Here is a 20,413-nt window from a genome sequence, read left to right on the forward strand (position 1 = left end):
TGCAAAACAAAAGCGTAGAACCAGTGGTTTGTTTTTACCACAGCACTTCATTCCGGGGTATCTTAAGGTGTTACCTTGATAATTAATTCAGAAGTTCACTGATTTTAAAATAGTTTCTATAGAAACTAAACACTTATCGAAGAAATTGCTCCTTCAGTTCTGATTACAGCGATGTAAACATACTTGATTTCGAAAAAGCACATATCCATTCTGTAAAGAACTATCAGTCCTGCAGGAGTTGAGTTTTTTTATGCTTTTGAAGGAAAACCAACAAAATATACAACATGGTGAAAAATGTAACTCCAGGTATAATCAAGAAAAGTGGACTCTGACTGAAGAGAGACATTATCTACAGAAATGTTTTGGGTGTTTGGTTTTTGTATTCTGGTATTGATGTATTTACCTTTACTATCTTAATCTACTCACTTTAATGTTACATGCATTCATTTTGTCTATAGGTACTATTTTATCTGATTGGACGGCGCTGGGATGAGCCTGACCCGCTTCCTAGGTCCATTCTCCCATGTGTCCGCGCCTTGGCTGTACGTGACATCAATGAACCAGCGCCTTCAGCAGGCTGCCGTCTCATGGGGCCATCTGGCATCTGTGTGGTCCGTCTGGAGATCCCACCAGCTTGGTTTACACCATCACAAGTGAGAAAAAGACCTCCCGAAGTGTCTCTACCATCAGTGGATGTGTACTACTCAATCATACCAGTGGAAGGGGCTGGTCAAGACTGTCCATCCATTGTAAATGAGCCATGGAAAGCTCAGAGTTCAAATGTTGGACCTCTTGGAGGCCTGGGGATTGGCCTTGGAGGACAGTGGGGTACTTTGGACGACGGAGGGCTTCAGGACATGATGAAAGCTGGTACTGTGGAGATGAGCATCGGCCCAGTTTCTGCTAAGGGAGAAAGACTGCAATTAGATGAGAACCTGGAGGTACTTGTACCACCAAGTCCGCTTCGACTTGGTAGAACAGTGGCATTTGGCATATACATGAAGACAGATTCAAACCTGGAACACTTCACATTGAGGTAAGAAAGTAAATCTTTTGTAGAACATATTTGCTTAAACTGGTTAGAATTTTTGTCTATTTTTGTCTATTTGTTTCTGTTTGTTTGTGGCTTCACTATATCGACCTACTCGTCTCCTGCATATGTGCCATGTTTAATTTCTCAATGCTGCCACCTCCCAAAGTTGATGGCTGTCACCTTTGTTTGCTCGACTTTTACCAGAAGTCAGCAACGCAAATAGTAACTTTGCAAGTATTTATGGCAGATCCAACAGAAACGGAGACGCAGAAGTCGAAAACAGAACAGGAAAAGTGCAACTGGGACTGAATGAAAACTGAAAAGACGAAGAAAGAAAAGAATGAGTATAAAATTAGAGAATCTGGGTTACAGAAACCAGAGGGCAGTACCCTTAATGGGTCTCAGGTGCGCTTTAAAAAGCCAGAGTACATGAGGTTTTGACAGAGGCCGAATATCTGTGTTCGCCTTATCCCTTTAGACAGCTCTTTTGTTCTGAGACAATAAGTTCACAACCACTGATCTAGAGTAAGCATGCATATCTTATTCTATCTATTCTGCCTCATTTCAATGACTTCAGGGATTTTAGGCTGTCAAGTGACAGATGTGCAAATGCATCATTCTACCCAGCAAATAGCTGAGTGCCTGGATCCATCATACAGTAGAGATAATACTTTTCATGCAGTAAGTTATAGTAACAAAATTTTAAACATTGTTGTATTGGTTGATGGTACTAATCCCAGTTTGTTTGTACATTTAGAAAACCACTGTGAATAAGGGTATATTTTTCTTATGTTGTGAGCCTTACATTATGAAAGAGAAGCTACATTTGTGTTAATAATGAATGTGATGTTATTTCAGGGAATTTCGGGTGGATTTTCACTGTTCTGTAGATCAACACATTTTTTTTACTTCTATCTAAAGGTTTTCCTGCTCATTTTGGCCATACTTAAACTTGGGGAAATCTTAAGAAAAATTCTGACATATGACCACATGTTTTCTTGTTTTCTTAACGTACTTTTTAACAGAATTTATCAATACCAAACACCACAGAAGTGCAGGAACTTCATTTGAAAGTGGGAGCCTGAAAGTGGATTTTCATTAACTTAAGTGAAGTCACACCTCAACAGCTGTGACAAACCTAACATGAATCAATAGGGTACTGATTACACACACTCAAAGAAATCAAAAACAGGCTGGGCCCAGTAAAGTGTTCACTAAGCATTAACTGAATGTGCTAATATGGATAAGAGGCCTGAGACTGGCAGTAAGCAAAGTTGTGAATCAGATTATTGATCAAGTGTTTTACTTTTTTTACACCTCTTGATGTCGTAGCACCTGAATATATAGTCCTCCCCACTCACTGGAGTTGAGTGGGCTATTGTTACTGTGCTATACAATTTAAACAAAGACTACCATGGTCAGTTAGGGCCATTTATTGATGATTATACTAGCTTTGACACCAAAGGAAACTTTGTTCCAGCTATAATAATTATCAGATTCATTTATTTCATGTTTGCTGTGTCCCCTACATGACTTGTGAGAATCTGCAGACATGACTTCTTATGGCTTTCCTATACAAAATGCTTTCCTTTCGCCACTTATCTGTAAAGAATAGATTTGTGGAGCGCACAACTATCCTGAAGACATTAGTTGAACTGTATTTTATTTAATAAAAAAAATGGAGAGAGAGAGAGTATTCCCCTTTTTATACATTTCACCATAATGCACTATGTTGTGGGGGTCAATAAAATACCCTGAAGTTTGTTTGTGAGATAACAAGACGCTGAAAAGTTAATTTAGGGTGTGAATACTTTTGAGACTCTCTGTGTAAGGTTTACATGAAAGGAACTTCATGACAATGTTTCTGCCTCCATCCATGTTCACTTAAAAGAACCAAGGAAGTTGGACAACTTATTTCTTCTTTAAATGGCTTACAAGTGCTGCACCTCTATGGTATATCCGGTATGTTTTTTAGTGACCTAAGGCTGACTATATGGAGCCAACAACCTTTCATTCAACAGCTTTGTTCTAGCATATCATCTCTGCCAGGTGGAAATGTGATTAAGGGAGCAGAGAAAGCAGGTTACCATAATGAAAATCACTGAGTGACATTTTTCTAATTAAGTAAGAATTTGGTTACGCATTGTTGTCTGTGATTACTGTTTTGATTGGAAATTTGAGAACAATTAAAACAATGAGAAGTTTCAATGTACTAGGGGTATTATCCAAGATAAAGGAAGCATCTTTATTAATGTGACTAAGTCATTTAAAAGTACATTGGAAATGGGGATTAATCAGCATTTCTTTTTGTTCAACAACTCTTCAGGTCATGAGAGTGTGATTACACTTTGGTGCACAATGTTTTACTACTTGGTGACATACACAAATATACCCACAGACAAAGAGGGAAAATAAATTATCTAGTATTCAGCCTACTTTATCTTTGTACACATGTTCTTGCCATGTACACACACGTCAAAATTGCACATGCATGTTTGCTATACATAAAAGTCCTGTATGCATGAAACAGTTGCACACGCACATATATTTTGCACTTACTTAAATGGACGGATGCATATAGAAATTAAAAGGTCACCTCTTTCATTGACTTGCAAATGTGTCATCTTTATTGTTCACTTCATATATGATTTCTAGATTTATATGTCTGAAACCAGAAATCAGATCTTCTTTCCTGTTTTTGGTCAGTTTGAATTACCAGTTTCCATTCGCTAACTGCCAGAAATGTAGCTGGATTCCATTTTTGTGCATTTAAATAAAAGTGCAAAGGCTAATTTTCAAACGTTCTAAATATTTATCCTTTTTCATTGTGAGTTAAGCTTTGTCTGTACATGTTTGCATTTTTTTACCTGCAATTCTTGCCCCCTGCCTGTGCATGCAACCTGATGGATAATCTTCTGTGTCAGAAGCACAGTTAGACATGTAATAAGGCTTAAGTGGATCTCATTTGTGTGCAATAGTTTTGTGCATGCGTATATTTATGTGTGTGAGACATAATAAGCCTTAAGTGTGCTCCATTACACTGAGGTGATGTGATTATGATAAACTGCTTAGGAGATGGAGGGACACGGAGAGGATAGAGCCAAGAAGACAGACAGAGGTTAAACAGAAAGGTAGCAAAGCAAGAATGAGGAACAATATTTTAACAACTCAATATATGAATGGAAAAGATTGATGGGAAAGGGAAACAGAACGAAACATGTCACACGGTTTTGCCCTTACTGCTTAAAGCAGATGAGTAGCTCACATTTTATCTATTGCATAGGCTGTCAGTTCTGTGCTTCTTTTAAGAGAGGCATTTACACTGCCTGCCTAAAAAACTCTCACTCTGGTGTGTTTTTTGTGGGACCACAGTTATTTTGTTTATGGTACACATTCACTCTTGCATTAGTTTGATAAGCTTCTGCAATGTTAAGAGATTTATTCCATCAAGATGATCAAGTCCAACCACTGTCCAAAGCCTTCTCCAGCACATCCCAAAGATTCTTTGTGGGGTTGAGATATCGTTTAGATATAGTCTCTGCTTGTTGCATGCCAATCGACTATTATAAGGCAACTGGGTATTTTGACCATGTCATTTTAATAAGCACGTTTTCTTACCCCAAGCTGGATAAACTTGAATGCTTAATTGGTTTAAGCATAGCAGGTGATGTGTATCTGTGCAATGAAGGAGAACGTGGCCCAAGGAAATCAACACCTTATATCAAGATGTGTATAATTAGGCAGCTTCTGTTTGTTAGACAAAATGGGACAAAAAATTCAAAGTTAAGACTTAACTGATGCAAAATAGTAAAGAAATTACCAAATGTCTCACCAAACGTGATCACAGAAAGGAGTCTAAAAAGACATCCAATTTAATATTGTTAGAACTGTATGTGGCAGCCATCATTTTTCCTACGTCATGGACAAATGATAAAGCAACAAGTGTTACTTGTATGAGAATATATGAGTAGCAAGAAGACACAGGGATTCAAAGACCAATATAGGCACCAGGATATACTGTGATGAGACCAATTTAATGGATAAGGTGATTATTTAGAGTGCTGCTTCTAAAGAGCCTGAAACAGAGACTGGACACAGTAGTAATCCTGTTTCAATGGATATCAAAGATTACCTTTCAGGAATGTGAGAGGTGGAAGAAAAGAAGGGGTCAAAGACATAGTAGTGATAAATGTATTCTATTTAAGTACAGTTGGTTTTGTGGACACATTTTGCAGTGAAAACCAATTTATTTGAATATCGATACATTGATTTTTAAAGATTGAGACTTATAGCAGCCAGATTCAGCCTTAGATGAGAGCACAAATATTTATCCAAAAATGAGTAAAATTCTCAAACATTTTATGTAAAACAAAATGTTAAATGCAAAAACAAATGTGTTTGTGAAAGCAGTCCATCTAATTTCACCCAAATGTCACATGTTCATCAACAGCCAACATTTAGAAATGTAAGAAATCTTAAAGCAACTAAATCTGAATGAGCATTTGAAATTAGACTGCCAGCAGAGCTACGGACTGGGTTTATGTGTAAACATGCTTTTCTGAGGCTACTTTTTTTGTCATGCAATAATTAAAGTTAACTCTGCCAATCACAATTTAGTAACATTTACTGGTTTGTTGGTTTAAACTGGTATTCAAGTAGTTTATTACACTAAATGTAAAAGGATTTAATTTAACTTGGACCAAAAACATTTCACCATTTGAGTAATTTAAGCGGCGTATGAAAGAAGAACAGCATAAGGCCAAGCCTGCCATGTAATAAATACATTTTCAACTTGTCACGACATTTAGGCACACAATCTTCATAATTAGCCGAATAAATGACAGCACAGTTAGACCCCGGTAATGAAGCAGATACTAATCACTTTGACCTGCAATCTGTTACCATTTCCGCTTGCAAAAAATGCAGCGAAAAGCATAATTTAAAAGTTTGTAACTTTTCAAAATAGGGCCATACATATTTTTCAGTTTTTGATCTCTTTCACATTTCAAACATCACAAAGTTAAACAATACTTAGATATGCATATTTTCTATTTATCCATGTTTTTTGTCTGGACGGTGATCTCTTTACATCACACACAGTCTAAAATGTAATGAAATCACTCTAAAATTTTATCAGTATGACAAGTACACTTTGGTCATACCATTTTTTTGGTTTGTTTTTGTATTTTTTTTTTGCCTTTTTTTTGACAATTGTCTTTTAAGCAACTATACTAATACATTGGACAATGCTATTAGCCTAATTATAGTTTAGAGAAGAATCACAGTGTGGACATAAAGCCATAGATGCTGAGGCATATCTAGAAGAAATGTACGTGCAGTTGTTTGAAAGATCTGGTATTCAGTTGTGCAGTTGTAGCCTTGGAATTTGTTTCATTATACATTGCTGAACATGGCATGCATGATATTGAGAAGTAGCAGATTAAATTAAGAGATTAAATATCTTGCCTGGTAAATTAAATTACACTTTCTATCAACAAGCAGGCAATATGTAATATATTAAGCATTACTTCTCCTAATTATGCATTTGAATATCCAAAAATGAAAAATGGTAAGTAAAATAGATGAAATGTGGAAAAAAAACCAGAATGTTGGGTCCAGTGTGGTTAATTTATTCCTCCATTTGCAACTGCTAATGCTGTCAAAGTGAATCAATGCAAAATGAATGCAGATCATGATTTTTAGCTTTAACTGTTGAGCACCAAATATCTCATCCCTGACATCGCAGCTATGATCTTATTGGTTGTTGTTGTTACTTTCTCGTTCTCCGCCGCTCTCTTTCAAATTGGGAAAGCCACACTAGACCATGGTAAATTGATCAGGAACATGCAGCATAAACAAACACTGCTCTCTTTTGTCTGTTTAACCCAAACTGTCACTGGGTTTCTGTTTATTCTCGTAATCCACCCTGTTCTATCTGTTCCGCCTGCAGCAGTCCTCCTCTACTTTCTCTCCACTGTATCCCTTCAGTTTCCCTGTCACCCCTTCCTCCTTTCCCCTCCCGTCTTTTGCTACCTCTGTCTCGTTCTTTCAATCTCAAATCGGCCCTGAATATTCATGAGGGTGTTTGCATTGCTGGCTCCTGAAAGAGGCTGAGTACACAAAGGTGACAGCCATCAGCCTCGAGATAGCGTCAGTGTTTGTGCATTTTGGGGCGTCGCATTTGTGTGAGGGTGAGGAAAATAGACGGGGGTAAACACAGAGGAGGAGAAAATGAAATGAGGACAAAGAAGAGAGAACGGAGTCGGAAAAGACAGAGGTACTATTTTGGCAGTCTGTTCTGCCAAATAATTGACATTATCTCTGAAATTGCAATTACCAACTTGCAGAGTGCGTTTGAAAATGAATTTTAAGTTTTTTGTTTGCTTTGAACCTCAGCTACTGATACTGACAGTGATCCTCTTTGCACATGCACCACAGTTTCGAGTCCCATGTCACACGCTCATTTAACTGTCTCCAGATACAAAATTCCTCATCTTTTCCCTTTGTCAACTTCCGGCACTCCTCGGCTCCTTTTCATCTTTCTTTTGTGTTCGTCTATTGCTCTTTGCGTCTGGGTCTGCTATTACAAATTTAGGGGGTGTTGATATGCAAATTGCTGACCGTTTTTTTTTTTTTTGCTGTGCTCATTGTTCGCACCACTCACTGTTGCTGGATAGAAGAGCCCCATTTAGAAACCGGGCTCCTACAGACAGTACCTGCATTCCTGTGAGCTGAACATGTACCAGTTGCTTGGTGATGCTCCTCTTTCAAACTTCATGCTGAATTTCTCTTGGTTCGAGGATTTAACTGAGGAGTTTAAAAACATGAGCCCGAGAGGAGATTGATTTTCATTTAAATCGGGTAGCGAAATATTTTGATATTTGCTAATGAAAAGGAATCCCCATCTGAAAGTTTATTTTATTTTTTGCTCAAGCTTTTTTATTTCCCTGACTCATGAAAATATATTGTGTGTATTATTATACTAGGCCACTCTTGAAATAGGCCACAGATATACTTATTGTAGAAGTTACAACTTTACTAGATGCTGCTTCATTCTTCAATGAGAAATTATTTTGAGTAGTTGATAAACTTGCATTTTTTGTTTGTTTGCACTTTTTTCTTAAGCAAAACAAATATTTGACATCAGAGAAATGTGTGTATAAACTTGAAAAATAAGACACGTGATAGTGATTTTCCCCTTTCAGTTTGTCATACTTTTACAGTTTTAGCTGTCTCAAACTCAGTTTATTTTGGTATGAAGGGAAGCCAGTAATTCCTATCACATAAAAAGCACGAAGAAGAAAACAGACGATTACACAAATGACCAAACAAAGCAGTGCATAGTGTAGCAAATAATGAGTACTGCAAATAACTCATCACCTTGAGACTTAGTTGTGTCATTATTGGTCCTGTTTGTTGTCCTGTTTGGACTTTTGCTTCTTCCTTATTGCATTTATGACTTTATTTAAAGAAATGCATGATTGCAAATGACTGCAACTGGAACACTGTGCTGATCAGCGGTCATAATGGCTCCTGGTTATTCCTGGCAGTTAAAGTTAAAGGCACCTGAACACCAATTTCTGTTTTCCCTGCCACTGGGCAATAAACAATTTGCTTATTTTACCCCTTCATCCTGCTCACTAAGCACTCTCTGCTCCACACTTATAAAAGATCAACTTGAAACTAATTAACATAGCACAAAGAGTTGACACAACACCAAATGGTTTAAAAAAAAAAAAAAAAGAAAGAAAAACGAGAAGCTGCCGTACAATTAAAAGCAGCTTCTCAGCGGCAAATGACGTTGGACAATTGCCCGTTTTCTTTTAACATCTAATGTAAGTTTACTGACCACAAATCCAGCAGCTGAAAAACTATCCAGTGGAGATTTAGGTAAACAGGGAAGTATTTATATTATTTCATTGTCAGTGATGGCAGTGGTTTAAAATTTAAAAAATATCTTAAAAATATCCTAGATTATAACATGTTGATGGTGAAACAAACAAATGAATACAATGAGCTGTAATTGTTGCATGAATATAATGATTTTTATTACTATGAATTTGTGAAAATCACTACTCATGTCTAATTTATGTAGCTCTAGATAATCTACTGATAAACACAATCACATTAAATATATTTAATGGAACATGATTTGAGTGAAACAAAAACAGTTAAATCTCGTTTTTAGCTTTCTCAGTTGACACTGTCCAACCAAATGGAGACCAGAACCGCAATAGTTAATTATAGAGATAAAATCAAAAAGTTTTAATAAAAATAAGTTTTACAAGAAATGTTTAAAAAATCATACAATAATCTTGTTTTTGTTTGTGTGTATCTTAAAAAAAATACAAATTTAATTTCAAAACTGAATTGTGATTGTATGTAGGTGAAAGAGCCCGAAAAATGTTCATTTCAACTGTCTGATCAAAATCCAAAGGCCTAAATTCTCTGTGGGGTTCCTTAAGGTTTCTACAAAGTCAAAATTTCCGGGTCAAATGTTTAAAGTGAATCAAAGAACTCATACTTGATGGTTGCTTTTGGAAAAGCAGACCTGGCACATAACTTAAGCACAGCTTACTCTCTGACTTTCAAAGCTAAAGAATCCAATGAAAGTCTGTGGATTTACTAACGGGAAGAAAAAAAGATGGAGTTCAAAGAAGGTGCAGATGACAGTGTTCACTTCATTTCTCAGTGGAGTCTCAGCAGACACCTTTAGGAATTGCCTTCATAATTACTTCTGATTAACTAGTTTTGATTTATTTAAGTCTTTGGCACTTTACGACTTCATACTGAAGAAAGCAGATAATAGATCAGACATGAAAAAAAACCTTATTGCATTGATAATTGCCTTCTTGTAAACTATTTTTCATATTTCTTATACCGATGGTAGTTACTGGTATGAATACGTTCTTTACTTTTTACTCTTAAGTGCCTTGCCCTTAAATAACTGAATCTTCAAAGTCCAAAACATACACTTTGAAAAAAGTGACAAGTTTTCGCTATTTTTTATAACCTTATTTGATCTCAGTCAAGTGTGACTTTTCCCTTCTCCCCTTTTCAATTGCAAATCAGCTGCTGAATGGCTGTCACATTTACCCACTGAACCAGCGAGCTACCATCAAAACGACAGATTTTTTTTTTCCCTTCACATGGCTTACCTTCTGTGACAGTAATGGCCTGTTTTTTTTTTTTTTTCTTCGCAAAGCACAGTTTCGACAAAATCAACTTGCTGAAATGTATAGTCTCAGTTTTAGTGACAACTGTTCCTCAAATGGTTTTTCAAAGAAGAAGCTATTATATCAGTCAGCAGATCAAGGAATAATTCAATGGATGGCTGCCTAAAGTTCCAACAATTTGTGCTCAAGATTTCCCATCAAACCTGTTCAATGGTGTGTAAGAGTTTGGCTCTAAACTTCCTAACAGCTGATTATGCCTTGTCCGTTCTTAATTCAGAGCATGTTTGACACCTACAGATTACACACAGTTTGATGGACCTAGTCTAAAGCAAATTTTAACCTAATCCTTCAAGAAGCTCCACCAGTTCGACACCAGTAGCAGTCATTCTGTGTTTTGTTTGAGCTGTGTGACCTTTGTAAGCTCACAGGGATGATCTGTCACAGAGAACTGTTTCACTGACCCTTGTAATCCAGTGGCTGCTTCTCATGTTGTGATCTTGGAAAGCTGAGTTTACGTGACTGTTGAACTCGGTGTGAAATAACTCTGAGCAAGAGCTTTACCTGAAAGCATTAAACAGGATCTGTTTTATTGAATCTATTAATTAAGATACTAAAAAAAATATCTCAAACTCCCTTTAAGGACGGCAATACATTAATTCCTCAGGAAATAAATTAGGAATGACACTTCAAACCATGAGGTGTGTTTTCATAATGCTACCATTATCACCTGAAATCAACATTACCCAGAACCCTTAATCTCCGTAAAAAGTTGAGTTTTGACCATAGAACTATGGATATTTCTGTCACAGCAACAATGTTTTATAATTTATCAAAATATATACTTTCCAATCAAAGGTGTAATTAAAATAAATGCAATTTACAAACACATTTTTCTGCATTCACTCACATTTGTGATAGATGAGAAACCCATGATTTCAGTCAGGTTCTTAACAGACTTTAACAGGAGAACAAAGTCTCTGAAAAATAAATAAAACTCTTCCAAACTCAGAATAAACAGAATAACAAGTGAGTAAAAATTTAAAAAGACACAAAACCTGAAAGAGAATTCCACACATACATGAATCAAGCACCAAGGCTTTTCTTTTTCACATTTACAATTTGTAGTAATAAATATTCTCTTGCAGGTTCAGGTTTTTATTATGGATTTTATTAGTTTTTAAATAAGATGCCTAAATTGCTAAAAACAATAGCTACACGTAAATTTATTTGAAAAGACGGCTAACAGAATTTGGTTCTTAATAAAAAAAAAAATCCAATAATCTGATGCTGAAAATGCAGAAAATATCAAATTATAACCTGTGGACCGGCTTAAACTGGGATAACTGCTGAGAATATTCATTCCAGTCAAAATTCTTAGTGCAATCTCTCTATAAGTGCCACCCTAAAGGTTTATGGTAAAAACTCTCTCTCTCTCTCTCTCTGTCGGGTCTTGTTTTGGTTAATCTGTTTTTTATACTTCAGATAAAAAACCATTACTACTTTGAAAATCTGAATTTTTCTATATTCAAAAATATGTTGACTATGTATTTTGAGTGACTTAAAGATGTTTAATAAAACATAGTTTAAGGTTATGACTAACATTATTTCATGTCTGAGAGTTTCAACGTCTTTTCCTGTTCAAATCTCTGATTTGAGCTTTTTATGCTGTCATCCCGGAGTTTTTATTTTATTTATTTTATTTTTTTCCAGGGAGCAGATAGATCCTGAACTAGAACTAAAATTGCCTTCAAAACAGATGCTTCCTATTAACACGGTGTAGTACAAATACATGGCTACCCCCATGATTGACCACCGTTCTTCATGTTTGCTCGTTTATCAGTGCTAATTTGCCAGTTAATCTCCCCATTAGGCTCAGTGAGAACATTAGCCGAGCAAATTAGAACTGATGAATGGGCTATTATTCATAGTAAAACTCCACTTCACCATTTTTTCTGTCCTCTCTCTCCCTCTCTAATTTCTTCATCCTTATCTTTATTGTACATTTCAATATTTACATTCTTTTTAACCCAACGTGCTGCATGCTGAAACTATTTTAAGACATAAATAAATCTTAAACAATGTAGAAACTTGTGCCGAATTAAAAAAAAAGGTTCCAAAAGGTGTTAAAATACAAGACAATGCAAACATCACTATATTTTCATATAAAAATAATCACACATGTATCCTAAAGTTACACTGAAACTGTAACTAACATTTGTTAGTTGACCAGCCTGGGATGGAAATAAAAACGTCCTGATGGCCTGTGGTCATCTTTTCTTTACAGTTCAGTTTTAATTTTACAATGTGATATTTGGTTCAGACTCTTTTGCTGCTCTTCTAAAATCTATTTATTTTGGAGGTAAACAACTGACTTCAGCTGTGTGAAAGCTATTTTGTTAGTCCCTTGTAGGTAAAAAAAAACAGATTATAATGGGAAGAAGCACCAAGGCGGCACAAAGAGCATATGGACAATAAAAGGACAGGTAAGAGAGGATGGGAAAAAGAGAAAAGATAATCTGAACTCTACAACTTCCTCTAAATTCTCATAACTCTAATCTTATCTGTTGTCTCTCACCAAGGCTCACTTGCTCCTGCTGTTTCTCCTCATTAGTATTTATTATGTGTGCTGTACAGTCAACTAATTAATTTAAGTAGTCATCTTGTGATTACTTGCCTAACAGCCGAATGGAGGGACCATCTTTATCTACGTCCACGCAACACGATCTGGAAGGATACATTACTCACACACACTTCCATTCATGCACTTATGCATTACCAGATACACACACGCACACACGCGCACACACACACACACTTCAAATGTTTGTTTCTGCAGTCCCATGGGAACGCTTCTTGCCATGAGACATTACTTAGCCTTTTACCCTTAAATAACCTTTAATAACCATTACCTGCATGGCCTTAACTTAAATCAGAAGAGATCTACTGTTTTCCCATTGTAGATAATTTAGCTTTGTTTGACAGCAACACTGACATTTTTCTCAAGATTGTTTTTTCTTTTCAGTTCTTTTTTGTTTTGTGTTTTCTACCAAAGAGGGTGCATTGAAAACTATACATGTTAGTGCAAAGCAGTTGTTCAATAAACATAGCTGTGTCCCAGTCAGTATGCAAGTCTGTTTTTAATCTATACTTCTGACACTTGTTGATGGTGACTGTTTGTCAGCCACAATTTAGGCAGAGAATAAAAAAGAAAAATCGAAGGCTATGTTTTATCTACAGCTTTCAAGACTGTCTTATAGATTGGAGGTACTCCAGTTAATCTAACAAAGCTTGGCTATTCTTACTTTACAATGGCATTCATTTCCTGTCTCTGTGTGCCAAGTGGCCTCCTCTTAACCAAACTCTGTAGCATAAAATTATTATCAACGTAAATGAAACATCAGTTTATTGAAGGCTGTAGCTTGATGTTTATTTACAAATTATCTCAGTGTGCAGAAAAACAGACACCTCAGCATACAGAAGCTTGAGCTTTGCTATTTTGCAGCACTAATTCGGACATACAAGTCCTTTTATTGATGGATCAGACTGGAACTCGAACTGGGATAAAAAAACATTCTAATCATGCATTTCGCAGTGGATTTAGTCAAAGGTCTTCTACCATCCTACAAATAACCACCTAGTGCATTAATCATCAGACATTCTCTTCTTAATATGATTTAGGTTTTTGTCCATAAATTTTTCTTGATTCTTCAGACAAGGATTACTGTTATTTCTTGTGAGACCTCCTCTCTCAAAAACTTAAAGTACAAAATTGTCATTGCTCATGCAAACTACTTGACTTTTGTGTATACACTGACATAAGAAAACAAGAACATCTGCCAGTCACCAGGTAATCCTATTAGGTTGTAAATTGTCCAATTCCTGCTCTTTCCTATTAGTGTGTCCCTGTAACAGAAAATGAACACTGAACTATTTTATCCTGTTCAATCCTGCTGCCATTAAAAAACATTGTACCTTCACAAAATCACCTTGCAGCACAAGTTGAATCTCAAAAAGCTCCATTTTGTTGTTAGCTTTTAATAAAGAAAAAACACATTGTGCATATGTACCTCTGTGTGTGCATGAGTGTGTGTTACCGCAAAAAAGATTAAGATATAAAGGAAAGAAATGAGTGTGAGAAACAGAAAAATGGGGGACAGGGAAACAGTAATGAGTACTCCAGTAGAGAGTGATAAGAGAGACAGAGGGAGAGTCTGTCTGCATAATGAGTCCTCCAGCATGGAGGTGGCATGTGGGAGGGATGGAGAGAAAGAAGGAGGGAGGGATGAACCAAACTGTTCTAGAGGAGACTAGAGAAAACGGTAGAGATGGCTGAAATCACAGAGAATGGCCTGTATAATGAGTAATCCTGGGGACATTTAGTAAGGAAGAAGACACACAAGATTAACATGATACAGAAAATGGGGAAGTCTGAACTAAAACCGAGAAGCAAGCGGCAAAAGAAAAATGTCTTGTAGAAGTTAAATATCTTGACAGCATCTCTCCTCTAAACTGATGGCAGAGTACTCATTATCATACAATTACCAGACAATTCTTCAATCATTCAATTCAGTTTCAGCTTTTGGGGCTTCACTCTATTCCCGGGTCAGTTCAGCCTCAGTACTTGTGTGGCACCAAGTCCAGTTTTTATATTAACGAAACCTATTGACACATAATTAAATTGTATAGTTTCATTCTGTTTTCTACCGCTAATGAAATCAGGTCATAGAGCTACTTTCCCAGCAACACCTTCTGTCAACTTATGTGTAATTCTTAGGTCAATTCAGGTTTAAAAGGAAAATCGTATATTTATTCATATATGTACAAAATATATTCCTACAGCTAAGTCTGGATGCTGACACTGAATCTCGTCCCAGTTTTAAGTGGCTAATAAAATCATGCGGCATCAACATGAGCTGCCTCAAACACCTCAGTAGGCTTTGTAAAGCTGAGAGGCGTACCATCATTCTCAGCATGAGTAAATATTCTTCTTGTTTGTGTGTCACTCTGGATTTTCACTTTAACCACAGTTTATGTGTAACTAATGTGCAGAAAGCGTAAATATTCACACTTTTTTTTTCCACCATGTTCCCCTTATCAAATGTTGTACTGGAAAGTTTTAGCTGAAACACAGCTCCATTCTGCCAGGATAGCATTGCTTTAAGAAATGCATTGCGGGGTACAATGCCATGTGCCGTCTTGGTGTTGGTTCCCAGAAGCTGTCATAATATGATCAGCAGTGGGTGGCATCAGAGGAGGAAACATGTCTACAGACACTCTATAGGTATATATGCAAATAATTGAAGAATGGGGAAGCAAAAAAGAAAAGAAAAAAAACAAAACACAACACTCCAAGAATATATGCACACTTTTTCTGCATAAGCATTCTGAATTTACCAGCTAGCTCTTTTATTCTCTGTTTAAGCAGGAAGGTTTTAGAAGAAACATAAAATGATTGAAGAAAGCAGCATGAAGATACCCTAACAAGCAAGAAATGGAATGAAAAATGAACGCCAATGTACCAACACTCACACATTTACTCTGTAAGAGTCAAGAATGTGGATACATAAACATTATTGTTTCTCGTGTTGTTTTTATCATGTAAAGCAGTTTGATTTGCCTTGTTGCTGAAATGTGCTTTACAGATAAACTTGACAGTGAGCAACATATTGAGACATACTTGTGTAAAATATTTGGATGTATATTAAGTCAATCTGAACATAATGACACATACATGCTTACATAATAATATAATACAGATTCATATAAATTTATATATTTAATTTCAAAGGCAACAACCCTTTGCCCTCTAAATTAAATCTAATGTTCGCTTTTAGCTCTGTTGGGTAATCAGCTTCCTGCATTTATTCTAACCCTGCAATCAAAATTATATCACATGTCTACTAGACAAAATGATATAATTTTCTCCGCAGTTTCACAGATACATTATCATACAATTTCACTAAAAATAAAATGCCTTGCACATGTTTTTTTCTGAAAAGGTAGTCACTTAAGAACAATGAAATTAAATTTACTTAGTGCTGTGACAATTGTCAACAATAGTCAACAGGTCTGTTTTTCAGCTTGCCAGTGATCTATAGAAAAGATCTGCCCTTTTCACCTCGCTTTCTACATCTGTGTCAATTTCTGACTAATCAAACAGCAAGGAGACACAAAAGGATTACACTGATTCTGTGACAGAGACATGGGGGGATTGAAGCAGAAAACACCTAGATAGTTCAGTGTAGAGTTGCACGAGAGCTTCAAACGTAGAGTCTAATGGTTAGGAGAAGAAATGGAAAGAGGTATAGCAAAGCAAGCAGGAATAGAAGGTGTGTGGTTTGAAAAAGAAGTTTGAAGCATGGGGAAAGGAAAAGTGTGAAGGATAACAGGAAAGAGTAGGCGTTGATTGGAATTAAAAGCAAAAAGTTGAGGCAGGCAAGAAAGAAATCAGGAGGCTGGGATGAAGAGGAAGCACTGAAAGTTAAAATATAAGGTGAAGAAAGGAACTACTTTTTGTTTAGACTCGGGAATAATTTGTTGCCAGTGACTTGGCAGTAGGGTAAATAGAAGCTGGAATTAATCAACGGATGCTTGTTCTCTATATGGAAAACTCTCTTGGAGGGCAGAAGAAAACTTGTAAATAGATTGCTGAGCTGGTGTCTCATTTTAATTTGACACAACAATCTTGTATGGCATGAGGCTGCCTGTTTACAGAGACTGCATAGCAAAGACAGAATAACACAAGCTTTTATTCATTGCTGTGTTTCTGGCCAGCTGACAAATTTACAACCAATACTCATTCTCTTTTTACAGCGGTGACAGTCAACCATAGCAGTAAAATTGGAAACGATAAAACAAAAAAACAATATGCAGACTTGCAGAGTGATTTGAAAGCATTCTGCAGTCTGTCACTATGTGCAACCTTGTTAATTGGCAGAGTGTCGTGTTTTTCAGTTCTGAAAATGTTGTTCATGACTCAAAAGTCCACTTTCTGGTCTAAAGCTTTCAATCTCATTTCAAAAGAAGGAACGGATGCTGTTGGATCTGACTAAATTAGAGTATCATTATACATCTTTGGATTGTATCACCCTTCAGTGGCTAACAAGCAATGCTTTAAAAAAGTAATTCTTTAGTAATTTTTCAACAACTATAGATACACATGTTTATTTCTTTAGCCCTTTATAATTCTCAGTTCCTGCTAAATTTATCTTCCTGATGGCACTGAAGACAGTGAATTTTGCAAACTCAGCACTTATTAAAACTTAAATGTCATCAATTCACATAATGTACTATTGGTAAACTGGTTTAGAATACATTTCAAACTACTGTGTAAGACTGTATTTTATGTTTTGAGGCTCATCACAAATCAGTCCACATTAACATTAGCAGGTTGTAGATAACAATAAGTTGTCAATTTTACCCAACAAGTTAATCATAAAGTTGCAAAGATGAGCATCTCTCTAAGATGTATCTTTTCAAAGTTCCCCTATCAAGCCAGAAAGGAACGTCACATGTGAGCTGTCACAAATCAAGCCTTGATCTTGGAATCTCTGGCGATGTTGAGGATTTAGAGCAGGGGTGTCAAATTCCAGTCCTCGGGGGTCTGCAGCCTGCAACATGTAGCTGTGTCCCAGGTCCAATGTACCTAAAGTAGTCAATTTATTTCCTTTGCATATGGTCTGGTCTAATATAGTCCTGATAACTTGATTAAGGTTTGTTAAAGCAGATGCACATCTAAATGTTGCATGATTTTAGCCTCCAAGGGCTAAAGTTTGAGACCTCTTATTATGTAAAGCATTGTAAAGAAAATGAGTCATGGACAACACAGGTCAGAGGCATATTATTGGTTTACCAGTTTCTAATTTGAATCGTTACACATACATGAGGTGTTCTTGGTGTTTTTTTGCCCTCGGTCTGCTGGCTGTCATCGCCACATCACACCCTCAACTTTGTAGTATTCTTCTTTTTGGAGGAGGTGAATGACAACGTGAGAGAGATGCTTCAAATAGCTTGACGTTTATTTAATCTTCAGCACATAAGCTTTCCACAGCTTCATAACCCATCCCTCCCAGAAATACGATCTACAACCGGTATTTATATTCACAGCAACCAATAGGTTTGCTTGTTGCTACGATGTGGCAAACAGGTTGCTAAGCAACGCTAAGCATACAAAATCCACTTCTTTTTAAGATGATGATAAATGGTAAGGTTTTGATACTGCTTCTAAACAAATACCAGTCTCAATTTCATGACATGAAGGATATAATATGAAACACACAGATTACTTTGACTTATTGCACAATATAAAACAAATCATAATGTCTGTTTACAACTTTTTTTTTCTTTTTTAAAGAGCAGTGATTCACCTATGCTCTTTACAGTAGTTCGTATGTCCAGAACTTTTCTGGGCTTAACCTCTCATCCAGAGCTTCACCAATATGGGACGAGGGCTGGACGATGCGTACAGTTAACTTGCATAAATCGGCCATAATGGAGCATTTAGTATCTTACATGGGAGATTAGAGATGTGACAGAAGCCATCCCCAGCAGGGAAAAAAATAAGCTGCTGGTTGATAGATGTTGAGGAGAAGCTCCCATTTTTGCATACTTTTACCTTTCAAAGCATTGATTTCAATTACAACTCACAAGAGATAAAACTTTAGGTTAGTTTATTCTTATAGTCCAATACCTTCCACAGTGGACCTAAACATTGCCAATTACTATGAAAATTAAATTTACAGGCTTCTCTCTACTTGTAATTCACCACCTAATCAATTTGAGCTTCATTCACATTTGACTGAGGTTTTACAAACTTTGGTGTTAAATTATGCTTAAAAACAAGACAGGTTAGAATAATGTAGATGTCTTTATAAATCAATGTAAGAAAATTTCACATTACTTTTCATGTTCCTATCCTTCAAAATCTTCAATGCTTCATTGTATTTCTCTTTTAAATGTTTAGCTTGTTAGTAATATTTTTGCTTTTGCTGGTCTCTACTTTTGGACTGCTACCCTCTGATTTTATTCCCCAGAAATCTAAGCTCCTGGTAGAAAGCAGGAAAGTAGAGAAAAAGGATAAAACCAGATTTGTCAATCATGGCAAAACAACAAGATGGCGAGGGAGGGTTAGTTATGACTGAAGTCTTCTTACTAAAATTGTGATCAAACCCCATAAACGATGAGGTTGTGATAGTTTGTGGACAATCAGTCGAGGCTCTCTTGGTTTTTCGACTGGAGGTGTTTCTTTTTTTTTGGACCTCAGATAAGTCTTGTAGAACTTTACTCTGTAAAACTTGTTACAAACCATTAGAAATTGTTGAGCTTTCACAGAAAGCAACTGGTGTGAGTCTTTGCCATGCTGCAGAACCTCAAAACTTGGTAATTTAAGTGACCATTGGGGAGCAGTTCAGAAGTTCAGCTGCTAAGTCAGCAGTAAGTCACTGTGACTGTGTAGCTTACAGAACGACAGCCTGTTTAAAGGCAGAGGAAACCTTTGCAGGTGTTTTGAGTAAATTAGATGATTACGGGATGGCACCTTAAGTTTTCATTAATGGGCTTTTTCACCGTATTCTAATTTTCTGAGATGTTGAATTTTGGGTTTTTATTTTCTGTGAACCACAATCATCAAAAATACAACAAAGACTGAGATGACTGGCAAGAAATATTCAATTTTGAAACAATGTTCTAGCTTTTTGAGTTGTACTAATATCGGTGTGGACCAAGAATGCAAAGCAGGTTTGGATGAATAGACCAGAAAGCATAAGAGGTGAACAAACATTTCTATTCAAGGGTGATATTGTGAGGAGCAGCTTGACTAGTAAGGAGTAAGGATGTAATGAAACACTGGAGAAAGTTTAAGACAGTTAAATATCAGGAAAACTAGATCTGTATTTTTCTGTCACCATAGTTTCACCATTGTAAACTGAACTATTTGGGGGGGAAAGCAGAGAACAGATACAAGGTATGTGTATGTGCATACATACCACCTTGACCAGCAAACAGTTTGTGTAGATTAATTGGGAGCAGTAGATGGAATAAAACTCCTTCCCCAGACAGACAAACCACAAGCCAAGAGACAACACTCACAGGGAAGCAGCTGACAGGAAGAACACTGTGGAAATAAAAAAAAAACCTGGTCCTTGACAGGCCTGGTGTAAAATGCTGACGTTGTTTATTTCCTCTATTTATTTGTTTTTGCTTTATT

The 20,413-nt window shown here is 36.4% G+C and overlaps 1 protein-coding gene across 1 annotated transcript in view; it reads left to right on the top strand.

Moving 5' to 3' along the window:
* The window catches only part of LOC103469947 (transmembrane protein 132B), a 243,194-nt gene that overhangs the window by 107,844 nt on the left and 114,937 nt on the right, over positions 1-20,413 (top strand). Inside the window, exon 5 of the mRNA XM_008418032.3 lies at positions 459-1,036. Coding sequence (XP_008416254.2) covers positions 459-1,036 — 578 coding nt within the window. The remainder of the gene's footprint in view (positions 1-458; positions 1,037-20,413) is intronic.

Source organism: Poecilia reticulata, chromosome 9 (genome assembly GCF_904066995.2).
Source record: "Poecilia reticulata chromosome 9, P_reticulata-male-v2, whole genome shotgun sequence".
NCBI lineage: Eukaryota > Metazoa > Chordata > Actinopteri > Cyprinodontiformes > Poeciliidae > Poecilia > Poecilia reticulata.